General features: G+C 26.5%; 4 protein-coding genes across 4 annotated transcripts; all 4 read left to right on the top strand.

Moving 5' to 3' along the window:
- Positions 1 to 537: 537 nt before the first annotated feature.
- Positions 538 to 759, top strand: OCT59_017720 (uncharacterized protein; the record flags this gene model as incomplete). Its single annotated transcript, XM_066137668.1, has 1 exon — positions 538 to 759. The coding sequence occupies one exon, from the start codon at positions 538 to 540 to the stop codon at positions 757 to 759; it is 222 nt and encodes a 73-aa protein (XP_066004222.1).
- A 2,636-nt stretch (positions 760 to 3,395) lies between these two features.
- Positions 3,396 to 5,077, top strand: OCT59_017719 (uncharacterized protein; the record flags this gene model as incomplete). The annotated part of the gene is made up of 7 exons (XM_025314624.2): positions 3,396 to 3,522; positions 3,627 to 3,939; positions 4,010 to 4,067; positions 4,167 to 4,292; positions 4,381 to 4,579; positions 4,644 to 4,861; positions 4,932 to 5,077. The coding sequence occupies 7 exons, from the start codon at positions 3,396 to 3,398 to the stop codon at positions 4,953 to 4,955; spliced, it is 1,065 nt and encodes a 354-aa protein (XP_025184843.2). The 3' UTR covers positions 4,956 to 5,077.
- A 759-nt stretch (positions 5,078 to 5,836) lies between these two features.
- On the top strand, positions 5,837 to 7,724 carry OCT59_017718 (uncharacterized protein; the record flags this gene model as incomplete). The annotated part of the gene is made up of 7 exons (XM_025314623.2): positions 5,837 to 6,014; positions 6,101 to 6,416; positions 6,485 to 6,542; positions 6,628 to 6,753; positions 6,820 to 7,018; positions 7,091 to 7,308; positions 7,385 to 7,724. 7 exons carry the CDS (start codon positions 5,837 to 5,839, stop codon positions 7,406 to 7,408), a joined length of 1,119 nt encoding a protein of 372 aa, XP_025184842.2. The 3' UTR covers positions 7,409 to 7,724.
- A 1,091-nt stretch (positions 7,725 to 8,815) lies between these two features.
- On the top strand, positions 8,816 to 11,326 carry OCT59_017717 (uncharacterized protein; the record flags this gene model as incomplete). The annotated part of the gene is made up of 2 exons (XM_066137666.1): positions 8,816 to 8,996; positions 11,073 to 11,326. 2 exons carry the CDS (start codon positions 8,816 to 8,818, stop codon positions 11,324 to 11,326), a joined length of 435 nt encoding a protein of 144 aa, XP_066004221.1.
- Positions 11,327 to 13,281: the final 1,955 nt, after the last annotated feature.

The following is a 13,281-nucleotide window of genomic DNA, read 5'->3' as shown; positions in this document are numbered from 1 at the left end:
TTTATTTTTATTTAAAAAAGTGTGGAACGACTAGAACGTGAACTTTTTTGATTAGTAGATGATAACAATGATAACAAACCCAAAATTTATAAGAAAAAAATTTTTTTTCTTTTTCTTAAATTCAAGTTGAAAGAAAAATTAGTAATGAACTTAAAAATTATCCGAACTAATACAAGTTCTGATCATAGTATTTACCAGAAAAAAAAAAATTTATAATGATCATTTTAATCCAGAACTAATATCCCAAGAGAATAAAAAACTTGTGAGGAATTTATTGCAGAGTGCTTATTAAATGGCAAAACCAAAAAAAAATTTGAAGTATTGGGAACAAAATAAAGAATTAATACCTATTTTTATTGAACATGCAAAGACGTACTATGAAGATAGAGAAATATTATTTAAAAATAAACACGAACTAATTCATTACTTTAGACAAAGAAAAAAAGAAATTTCTGTAAACGATCAAACTTTTAAAGATTTTAAAGGAAAGTTGGAAGCTCAATTAACTGAAATTCTGAAATTGAGAAATTGTTTAAAATGGAAAATTCAGGAAATTTTGAAAAAAGATTAATTAGAATTAAAGAATTCTTAATTAATGAGCAAGATTCGAAATGGAATACTGAGGAGAAAAAAATTTGGGCGAAATTTAAAGAAAGTGCTGTGAAAATAGCGTCTAATGGTGAAGATGATTTTGATTTAGTAGAAGAGACAACTACAAAATTGAGTGGGCTAGATAATTTTAAAAATGGATTTAATTGAAGTATACCATTGAAATTTGGGGACGTAATTGATAGTAGTGTCACGTGATTGGTAATCCTACCAATTTTGTAGAACAAATGAACAATGTAGATCAATGTCACGAATGTCATAGATGTATGACATATCATGGAAATCATATATAGTTGATAGATTTAATATGTTTATTTTATCTGTTATATTTATTTTATCTGTTATATATTATATGTATGATTTATTAGTTATATTAGTTATATATTATATAGTTATTATGTTTATTTTATCTATTATTTTTGTTATATCAAAATATATAGTTAATTTTATATAAATACAACGCTGTAGACAAGTGAGAAGAGGAGGACGCTCAAGGTTGTTTAGTTTAGAAATCATGATGAAGTAATTTTGGTTTTAATGGATCCTTTATTCATGTCTGATCGTATATGCCAGAGTGTTGCTATACTTTATTCATGTCTGATTGGATCATTATGATTGTTTAATTCTTTATTCATGTCTGATCGTATATGCCAGAGTGTTGCTATACTTTATTCATGTCTGATTGGATTATTTGTATTAGTTTATTGTCTTTCTTATTTTAATAAACCTTCTGCTTACCATTTTCATTTTGTTTACATTTGTAAACACTAAAAGAACTGACCTAACAGTAGTTTATCAACCAATATGAAACACCAATAGTGAATACGGCAGTTTCGTAAAGATAAAATTTTTTATTTCTGATATTACATAAGAAATTATTAAGTGAAAAATAAAGTTGGGCACGTGACAATTGTATTACTGTTGGGCGTTAGGTAACATATTGACAGAGTTACATTACAAATTTGATTATATAATCATGGAACGTAAGTATGTTCCGATTATCGTTCCGTACGACAATTTGGCTGCAAAAAAAAAAAAATTTTTTTGCAGATCTTATTGTTTTCTTTCGATTTGTAGATTTCGTCAAACGTAAAAGCATGTGATGATACGTAATTACGTTACATCTGCTCTGCCCACATTATTAAAATGAGATTTCCAAATTTGGAATATAAATTCCATTTTTGTCTTCATTGATTTATTGAATATAAAAATAACGCAAATAACGTCAAAGTTCAAATTATTCCACTATGAAATTCCATATGAAATATAATTTTAAGAAATAAGTCATTTTTTATCCATATGTTTTCACTAAAATTCCAATATGTTTTAATAAATACTCAGATGACATATTCTGTGATCCATTTAGCCTTTTCAAAGCAACTTTCATAGATTCAAAGTTCTCTTTTTTTTTCAACTTACAACTTTTTGTCTATAATATTTTGCTTTACCATCAATCCATGTTGCAGAATACACTTTGGCAAATCCACCAACACCAATTTGTTTTATATCTTCAAATCTATCAAATGGCACCCATTCAATTAATACTTACGTTACTTACTTTATTTCTTGTATCCTAAATTATATCTTTTGATAAATTATCACTGGTCCGACCTTGAGAAATATACAGTGATACATAAAATTGAAATTTTTTATTATCAAACTTTGACCATTTTGATTATGATTTTTATATACAAATTATTCGTATGATTTTATTACTTGTAAGATACTTCAAATTTCCATATTTTTAGTTTTTATTTTTTTATTTTTTTTTTCGGAGGATGGTTTTTTTTTAGGACGTTTTTCGGTTTTTTTTTAAAATTTTTTGAGATTTGCGTATTAGTTTATTTTATTTTTTCTTTCACTATAAAATAAATAAATATTAAAGTTAAATCGAAATATATTCATTATATTGAAGAAAAAAATTAATATAATGTAACTTTTACATATGAATTATTATATAAATATACATTTTTCATTGGAATTCACTACCAATTTAATTAAACTCGTGATGATTACTTATTATTATATTAATTCACGTTAAAAGAAAATTTTAATTGATATTCAAAGAAATTTTGCATGATTCAGATACAGCTGCATTAGCTATTTTTTTTTTCTTACTACGTACGCTACCTTTTTTTATATTAATGATAAATTTTTTTCAGATACATTATTCGGTCATGAAATTTATTTATATTTTCTTAATCTTGTGGGAAAGTCCAAATCGTATCCTTTTTGTAATCTGACATTGCATTATAATTTTTCAACTTTGTCGATTTTTTTTCAAGGTGGGCCATTTTAGCTTTTCTAAAACGGGAACAGAATTATTTGGGAAAGTTTTTTTTAGTCAAAAATGAAAAAATGAAATTTCTACAAGTAAAAAATATGCTAACATGAAGGATTTATTATTATAAGGAATTGAAGCAGAATAATGAAATTATCCATTTTATCGTTAAGCGTAAAGTTGCTTAGGATGTGACGATTTGTGACGTCAAACGATTCCCGGTAACTACTACATGTTGATTTAGCCCTTGTGAAACTTACTAATATTGTAAGATCTTCAACATACATCAAACACGAGACTATAATATATAAGGCTGGTTCATAAGCATTTTGCGTATTTTACAAAGGTTTTTTTTTTCATGGTAACGATACTTGTATACAATCATTAAATTTGTTTCTATTATGAATGAAACATTTTTTTATAATTATTTTTTTTGTTTTTTTAAAGAATAATGCCGAAATTCGCAGTCAGAGAGTGGGATGAACTCATTTCAGGTCCTATTTCTATGGGAGAACAGGATAAACGAGTCTTTGCGCATGCTGATTTGCCCGCAGTCAATGATAAGTTGTCAATAACGTTAAGACTAAAAATTCACAATCATAGCTCTAATTGGTCTGCAGTTTTTCATAAAGGCAAGATTAATTACACTTTTATAAAGACTATTTGATAGTTGACTTGTATATATTTTAACTGATGCGTTCTTTGATCATAAAATAAAATAAAATAAATATATTAGGTACTGGAGATTTCATCCGCACTCCACTTCTCCAGTTGACGAAAAATAAATCTGCACTGCATGCTCGATTCACAGCCAACTGGAGTTCCGATGTTGGAGTTTATGAGCCTGACGATGGACTTTTATTGAACAGATGGTACCATATAGCTTATACACTTTCTGATCCCGAAAAAAGATTAGATATTTATATAGATGGTGAATGGATCGGATTCTATGGCATCTCGAAAATTAAAGTGCAAAAAGTTATTTTTAATGATGGTCCTTTATATATTGGACGTGCTCACAGTTATCTTGGGTTTAATGGTGAAATTAGGTATTATTTAAAGTATAGTAGTTTAATTCAATTTAATACAAAATATTGAATGAACCTTTCATATAAATAGCAATGTTCGTTATTTCAACTGGCGCCTATCCCCTGAAGAAGTAATAGAAGATTATTTCGTAAGTTACTTTGAAATATCTCATCATGAGTTTTTACAAACAAACTACTTAACAATTTATTTTATTTTATTTATTAATTTTTTTTTTCAAAAAAAAAAGGATGAGTCTCAGAAAAAGCCAATTGTATATGGATCAAAAATCGCTCTCGCACATGTATCTACTGGAAAATATCTATCCACTAAAGGAATCAAATATGACTTGGGTCGAAATGTCCAGCACTATATGGTATGTGCTAATTTTTTTTCGTCGTTATTCCTTACTTATATTAAAAAAAAATTTAACATTATAAAGTTTATTCATGAAATTTGTAAAGGCTATTTGTGATGGTCAGGAATTAGATTTGAAAAATGACGTTTGGACTATAATCGGAGCCAATGGTATAAGTATAAAAGAAGGGGATCCCGTGTCTCTTAACAATATTATTGGATTTAAACATCAAGCAACAGGGTGTTATTTAAATTCTCATGGTACTAATTATGGGAGAGTCACACCAATGTCAAAACAACAACAAGGTATTATCGAAGATAAGCTTATACTACTACTATATGTATTAACAATTTATAATTTAATATTTAGTGACCATGTGTTCGGATAGAGATAGTAATAATGATTGGGTTATTCGACGTTATAATTCAACCACTTCCTATGACGTTGGTCATTTAATGAATGGTGATATTATTAGCCTTTTCCATATCAGAACTAATAAGCCAGCACTTTACAGTAACGCCATTTTATTAGGTGATGGAACTCAAGAAGTTTCTTGTTATGGGGATGGAAGTGAAAATAATAATAAGGTACAAATAAAAATGCAATTATTTATTATATGAAATTCTTTCTTTTTTCTCATAATAATAATATTTTTAGTGGCGTATTGAAATAATTAACTAAATACGAATTTGCAATAACTTAAGTTGAAAATACTCAATACAATCAATTTTCATTATACAATGTGAATTTTAATAATTGTAAAATCTAATTAAAATTCACCAGTTAATTGGTTCAAAAAGCTCAAAATTTTCTTTATGCATTTATGCATGAAATATTCTAAGATGTCGAGCTAAAAGCAGTTTACTCAATATAATTTTCAAAATTACTTTTACTAAAATATACCATAAAAAGTTAAATATCAATTTCGTTTAATTTCACCAAAATATGATAAAACCTCAATAAAAATTTTAATCCAGTAATCCTCAGCCTCAAAATTATTTTAATTGTAATAAACCTTCAATTGAAGATTGTGAAATTGGTTACTATCTGATAGATTAGAATCGATTTGTTGAGAATGTATTTGACCAAACAGATAAATTAAAAAAAAAATTTAAACTAATCAAAGAATAACAGGATACTCTAGCAATTTAAGTTCATTTAATATAATTTGCATTAAGTTTGAAACGTTTAATTTTAAAAAAAATTTTTTGTCATTAGCTCTAATGTAAATTATAATTTCGGTTAAAACTATATAAATTTGTATAAATAACGTAGGTTTTTATTAATTGATAAAAAAATTTATATTTGTGACACGACGACTGAATGTAAATTTTTAGCCCTTGTGAAACTTACTAATACTATAAGATCAACATTCATGAGACTATAATATATAAGTTCATGGCTTTTTTGAATTTTTTTTCAATGGTAACGATTTTCGTATACAAAATCTGGTACTTGTAACTGTTTTATTAATGTTTTAAATTTATCTATTTTCATCATCTATATTTATTTATTTATTTATTTTTATTTTTTTATTTATTTATTTTTCTTTTAAAGGAATAATGCTAAAATTCGCCGTCAAAGAGTGGGCTGAACTCATTTCAGGTCCTATTTCCATGGGAGAACAGGATCAACGAGTCTTTGCGCATGCTGATTTGCCTGCAGTAAATGATAAGTTGTCAATAACATTGCGACTGAAAATTCACAAGCTTTCTCATTGGCCTATAATTTTTCATAAAGGTAAGGTTAATTACGAGATTATGGTACTTTTGAATATTTTTAAATGATAATTTCACTTATCATAAAAAAAAATATAAATATATTAGGTACAGAATTTAGTAGTATACGTACTCCCATTCTCCAATTGGTGTCGAATAAGTCTGCATTGCATGCTCGATTCTCAGGCAACTGGAATAGTAATGTTGGAATTGATGTGCCTGATGATGGACTTTTATTAAACAAATGGTACCATATAGCTTATACAATTTCTGATCCCGAAAAAAGATTAGATCTTTATTTGGATGGTGAATGGATCGGATTCTATGGCATTTCGAACGTTAAGGTGCAAAAAGTTGTCTTTAATGATGGTCCTTTACATATTGGACGCTCTGAAAACAATCTTGGGATTAATGGTGAAATTAGGTATTATTTAAATATATAATTTAATTTGATTTAATACCAAATATTAAATAAACCTTTTATATAAATAGCAATTTTCGTTATTTCAACTGGCGATTGTCCCCTGAAGAAGTAATAGAAGATTATTTCGTAAGATACTTTTGTAATGTTGCATCATATTTTTTTACAACTAAACTACTTAGTAATTTTTTTATTTATCTCAAATAAAAAAAAGAATGAATCTCAGAAAAAGCCAATTGTATATGGATCAAAAATCACTCTTGCACATGTATCTACTGGAAGATATTTGTCTACTAAAGGAATCAAATATGACTTGGGTCGAGATGATCAGCACTATATGGTACTATACATTCGTTGTTATTCATTTGTATTAAAAAAATTTTAATGTAGTGAGTTTTTTATAAAGGTTATTTGTGGTGGTCAAGAAATAGATTTGAAAAATGACGTTTGGACTATAATCGGAGCCAATGGTGAAAGTATAAAAGAAGGAGACCCCGTATCTCTTAATAATATTATTGGATTTAAACACCAAGCGACAGGATGTTATTTAAATTCTCATGGTACTAGTTATGAGAGAGCCACGCCAATAACAAAACAACAACAAGGTATTATTGAATTGAATACAAAAGATAGACTTATACTACTATGTATTAACAATTTGTAATTTTAATATTTAGTGACCATGTGTTCGGATAGAGATAGTAATAATGATTGGGTTATTCGACGTTACAATTCAACCACTTCCTATGACATTGGTCATTTGATGAATGGTGATATTATTAGCCTTTTCCATATCAAAACTAATAAGCCAGCACTTTACAGTAACGCCATTTTATTAGGTGATGGATCTCAAGAAGTTTCTTGTTATGGAGATGGAAGTGACAAAAATAATAAGGTACAAATAAAATGCAATTATTTATTATACGAAATTTTTTTTTTTTCTTACAGTTGTTTTATAATAATACTTTTAGTGGCGTATTGAATTAATTAATTGAATACGAATTTGTGGAAGTTAATGATGACTTTTAATTTAATACTCATTACAAATATTCCTTGTACGATATGGTAATAAATAATGTCAATATCTAAATTAAAATTTACCACTTAATTAGTTTCAAAAATGCTCAAAATTTTCCTTATACACGTGTAATATTTATGACTTGATATAATGTCGAGATAAAGACAGTTTTCTCTATACTAGTTTTAACTAGTATCAAAATAGCTAGAATTAAGACGCTTATAATAATGGTTTCTCATAAAACATTGTAAGAATAATTGTTTTTTAATAAATTTAAATATTTTTACTAAAAATATACTGTAAATAAGTTAATTATCAAGTTCGATTAATTTCCATTAAAATATAACATAACCTTAATAAAAATCCTAATCCAGTAAACAACCTCAAAATTATCTTTATTGCAATAAAACATTTAATTGAAGATTGTGAAATGAGTCACTATATAATATATTTGAATCAAATTGTTAAAAATAGACTTGGCCAAAACAGATACCGTAAATGAAAATTGGAAAAATGAAAATCTAAGCTGATCATAATAACTTTTGAAAAGATTAAAAGAAGTTAGCTACATCACTAAATTATCAGGCAGTCCAGTGATCATCCTTGATCAAAATTGTAAATTTTACGTTAAGATTTTTACATAAATTAACGAAATATATGACCAATAACTGTTAATTGACTATTATCGTTATAATTACTATTATGTTTACGATCAATAATTGGATAATTCCGATAATACTGTTTTATAACGAAATTTAAAGGACTGTCCAATAACTGTATAATTCATAATAAATTATGGTTATTAATATTAAACTTACATGATTTTTCAAAAACATATGTATTATAAATTAAAAGCTTAAATAGCCTTTACGAAAAATGGGTACTTAGAGTCTTAGGTTCGATTCTTAAGGTAAGTAAATTAAAAACTTCAAAAATATATTTATATTATTTTTAGTATAATTTCGCATAAATCAACGAACATGTAGTATTTATCATGTGGCTTATCGGTCAAGTGAACGCCCATATTACCTGAAACTGACGACATGATTTGACGTTCAAACTTGCGAAGGGTCCGTTAATAGACAGTTATTGAAGTAATGGTTTCCGGTATGAATTAATAATATTTATACTTCAGTTATAAACTATATTTCTTGTGTCACGACAACTGCATGCAGATTTTTAGCCCTTGTGAAACTTATTAATAATGTAAGATCAACATCCACGAGACTATATATATAAGGTTGGTATGGCTTTTTAATCATTTTGAATTTTTTCTCTACTCGTATAACAAAATCTGGTACTTAAGCTTTTGAATTTTATCATTAGTATTTAAATTTATTTGTTCCCATTATCTATAATTAATTATTCATTTTTTCTTCAGAAAATGATGAAACACGTCATCAGAGAGTGGGTTGAACTTATTTCAGGTCCTATTTCCATGAGAGAACAGGATCAACAAGTCTTTGCGCATGCTGATTTGCCTGCAGTAAATGATAAATTATCTATGACATTACGACTAAAAATTCACAATCATCGTTCTAATTGGGCTACAATTTTTCATAAGGGCAGGAATAATTATACTTTTTATAAAAATATTTGCTAACAAGATTATTGCTGATTTTTGAATATTTTAATTGATATTTCTTTGATAATGAAATAAATATAAATATATTAGGTACCGAACGTTTAGTCCGTACTCCCATTCTCCAGTTGACGCCAAATAAATCTGCATTGCATGCTCGGTTCACAGGCAACTGGGATCGTGATGCTGGAATTCATGAACCTGATGATGGACTTTTACTAAACAAATGGTACCATATAGCTTATACACTTTCTGATCCTGAAAAAAGATTAGATCTTTATTTGGATGGTATATGGATCGGATTCTATGGAATTTCAAAAGTTATGGTGCAAAAGGTTATCTTTAATGATGGACCATTGCATATTGGATGTACTGATCACACTCATCGTTCATTTAATGGTGAAATTAGGTATGATTTAAAAATTATTGTAATTTAATTTAATACAAAATATTAAATGAACCTTTTATATAAATAGCAATGTTCGTTATTTCAACTGGCGCTTATCTCCTGAGGAAGTAATGGAAGATTTTATTGTAAGTTACTTTATAATTCCACATAGTTTGTTTTTACAATTAAACACTAAACTGTTTAATATTTTTTTATTTTTATCTCAAAAAAAAAAGAACGAATCTCAGAAAAAACCAATTGCATATGGATCAAAAATCGCTCTTATACATGTACAGTGCCCGGAAAAAAGTAACCGGTCAGCAGTAAATTACGATAATCGTTATGAAAATATCCTTCTATGTAAAGTTTTTTTTTTAATAATTAACATATCTTTTGTGTAATAAGTAAAATTGATCATTGAATTGAATTGCATCTACTCTAAAAATTTCATGAACTTCTGAAAAAAATTGATTGCTATATTTTATGGGTTATTAAATAAATCGGATTTTTAATGGAAAGTATTTAGGTATAATATAACATTAAAAAATTTTGTTTTATTATGTTTCATTTTTAAATAAAATTATTTATCAAAGTTTGTAACATATTACTACAAAGTATCATCAAAATAAACAAAACAGTTTGTAAGTTACACATATTTAACAATGATGATCGTACCTATTAGTTATTTATAAAATTTTAATTAAAGATCAAATTATTGATCTTTGAATTCTCATTACAATAAAAAAAGCTAAAAATAATAATCAAAATCCCAAGTTTTCATAAAAAAAAATTGGCCCAAATTTAATGCATCAGTAATATTTAATTTCAGTAATTAATTTGATGATGATCGACAAATGATCGGCAAATTACAGTAAAATAAATATAACTTGTTGATTTTCTCATTGATTTTAATAAAACTTCTTAAAAATATGCCAAAAGTTTTGATAAATAATTTTATTTAAAAAATGAAGCATGGTAAAACAAAATTTTTTAATGTTATATTATACCTAAACACCTTCCATTAAAAATCTGATTTATTTAATAACCTATAAAATATAGCAATCAATTTTTTTCAGAAGTTCATGAAATTTTTAGAGTAAGCGCAATTCAATTCGATAATTAACTTTACTTATTACACAGAAGACCTGTTAATTATTAAAAAAAAAACTTTATATAGAAGGATATTTTCATAGCGATTATCGTAATTTACTGCTGACCGGATACTTTTTTCCAGGTACTGTATATACTGGAAAATATTTAGCTACTAAGGGAATCAAATATGACTTTGGCCAAAAAGACCAACAATATATGGTATATGAAATATTTTTATTTTAATATTAATTAAGTTACCCATCGTCGAAATATCATAATAATTTATTTATAAAATTTATAAAGGTTGTTTGTAGTGGTCATAAAATAGATTTCAAAAACAATGTTTGGACGGTAATTGGAGCCAGTGATCAAAGTATAAAAGAAGGAGACCTTATATCTCTTAATAAAATTATTGGATTAAAACATCATGAAATAGGATATTATTTACATTCTCATGGTACTAGTAATCATGAGAACGTCACACCAATATCAAAACAACAACAAGGTATTTTTAAACTAATATACTGTATGTAATAAATGCTTTTCTTTGGTATTCAATTTTAAAATTTCTATATTTAGTGACCATATGTTCGGATAGAGGTATTGATAATGATTGGCTTATTCAACGTTACAATTTTACCACTTCCTATGATGTTGGTCATCTGATGAATGGAGATATTGTTAGCCTTTACCATATTAATACTAATAAACCAGCACTTTACAGTAATACAGTTTTATTGGGTGATGGATCTCAAGAAGTTTCTTGTTATGGAGATGGAAGTGAAAAAAATAATAAGGTGCAAATATTTAATTTAATATTCACTACTATATGAAATTTCTTTTTTTCACTTACAATTATTATGTAATAATACTTTTAGTGGCGTATTGAATTAATTAACTGATTATGAATATGTGGAAATTAATTGTAACACAAAGTTATTACCTTTTATTGCTTAAATTGTAAAATTCAACCATTTAATTCATTTAATTGATCTCAAAATACTCAAAAATTTTATATTTATGTTAAATATCCATTATTTGTCATTACGTCATTCTAAAGACAGATTCCTCAATATCATTATTTTAATATAATTAGTATTAAAATATTTATAATAAAAGTTTCTTACAAACATTATTGGAAATGCTTTTTTAATAAATTTAAATTATCCTCACAAAAATATATCAATCAACTTCAATAAATTCAGTTAATTTTTGATATAAAAAGTAAAAAGTAGTAAATTCTAATTTATTAATAAAATTACTATTTTTACAGCAATAAATCATTATCTGAAAAATATTTAAACAGTATTTCTAAATAGTACTATACTACTACTATACTACCATTTGATAAATTTGAAACAAATTAAATTTACCAAAATGGAGGATCATTTAACCGTGGATACTGTATGGAAATTTACTAAAAATATGAATTCTGATGTAAAACATACAGTACCTTACTTAAATATACAACTGCTGACTAGTGCTCCTACCGGGTCGGATTCGGTCGGGTTTGGAGAATATATCTGACTCGACCCGGCAAAAATAGAAATGATCCGATTTTGACCCGACCCGAATATATTTAATTCGAATAACCCAGGTTAGACCCAAAATTTAGTAATTTTCAATATATATATTGGATAATATACTGTACACTTAGTAATATATCAGAAATATTTTTTTCAAATATAATTTTTTCATTAATGCAAGGCAATTGATCTACAAGATAATCATATAGGTCTCTCAACTTTTTATTATTAGAACTAATGCTAAGCACGAATTTAACGATATATATCTTCAATTCCTATTTTATATTTGAACTATAAAATCGAAATTGTATCACTTGCTTTAACAAAAATTTGACTATATTTTGTGTCTGCCAGGACTTAAAGCAGATACAATTAGAACATGCATGTGTTTAAAAACTACATCCTTTTGCAGCTATCAAATCGGTTCCACTGGAAAATACTCTTTCTACTGGGCTTTATTAATCATCAAAATCAACTTATTAGTTAATATAATGTTAATAATTAATAATAATAATTTATATACATACCTGTAATTGCAAGGTAGTCTCTAGCCATTTTCGCTAAGTGGGGATATACTACCTCATTTGTCTAACAATATTATATAAACGTAATCAATATTAACACGTAATCAATATGTGATCAGTGATTTTAATTATCATCCGGGTCTAATTCGGGTCAAAACCTGAGTCAAGGAAATGAATGACCCGACCCGACGGGTCGGGTCATGCGGGTCACGGGTTATTAAAATTGTTAATACTGACCCGATTTAAAATTCACTCGGGTTGAATTATCCGGGTTAGACCCGAATTTTGCGGAGCACTACTGCTGACATGTTATGTGAATCTTTCAATTCAATGTTAGTAAATTTGGAGTTTCTTTTTTTTTCAACTTTCATTCGTATTAGGGTATTAGAAGTAGAAATTTTCCACAGGCTTTGTAAGTTTATTATATAATCTTTGTGTAAAAATTTTTTTTTAAAAATAATTTTCTATTTTTGTGTAAATATTGCGCAACACATAAAATTTTTATAAAAAAACTAGCCGTAACCCGTCGCGCTGCGCCGGGATATATATTAATTACATATTATAGTATTATGTATTGAAAAGAAAATTCTGATTTATGTTTAGAAATTTTGTTACTTATATAATACTAAATTTCGTTTGTAATTAGAAATTTGAAGAATTGAAAGTAAATAAATAATTCAAAATAAAATAAATAATAAAAATTAAATAAAATAAAAATTTAAAAAGGTGAAAAAAAAC

This window comes from Rhizophagus irregularis, chromosome 26 (assembly GCF_026210795.1).
Source record: "Rhizophagus irregularis chromosome 26, complete sequence".
In the NCBI taxonomy this organism is placed as follows: Eukaryota; Fungi; Glomeromycota; class Glomeromycetes; order Glomerales; family Glomeraceae; genus Rhizophagus; species Rhizophagus irregularis.
This window is presented reverse-complemented; position numbering and strand designations above follow the sequence as displayed.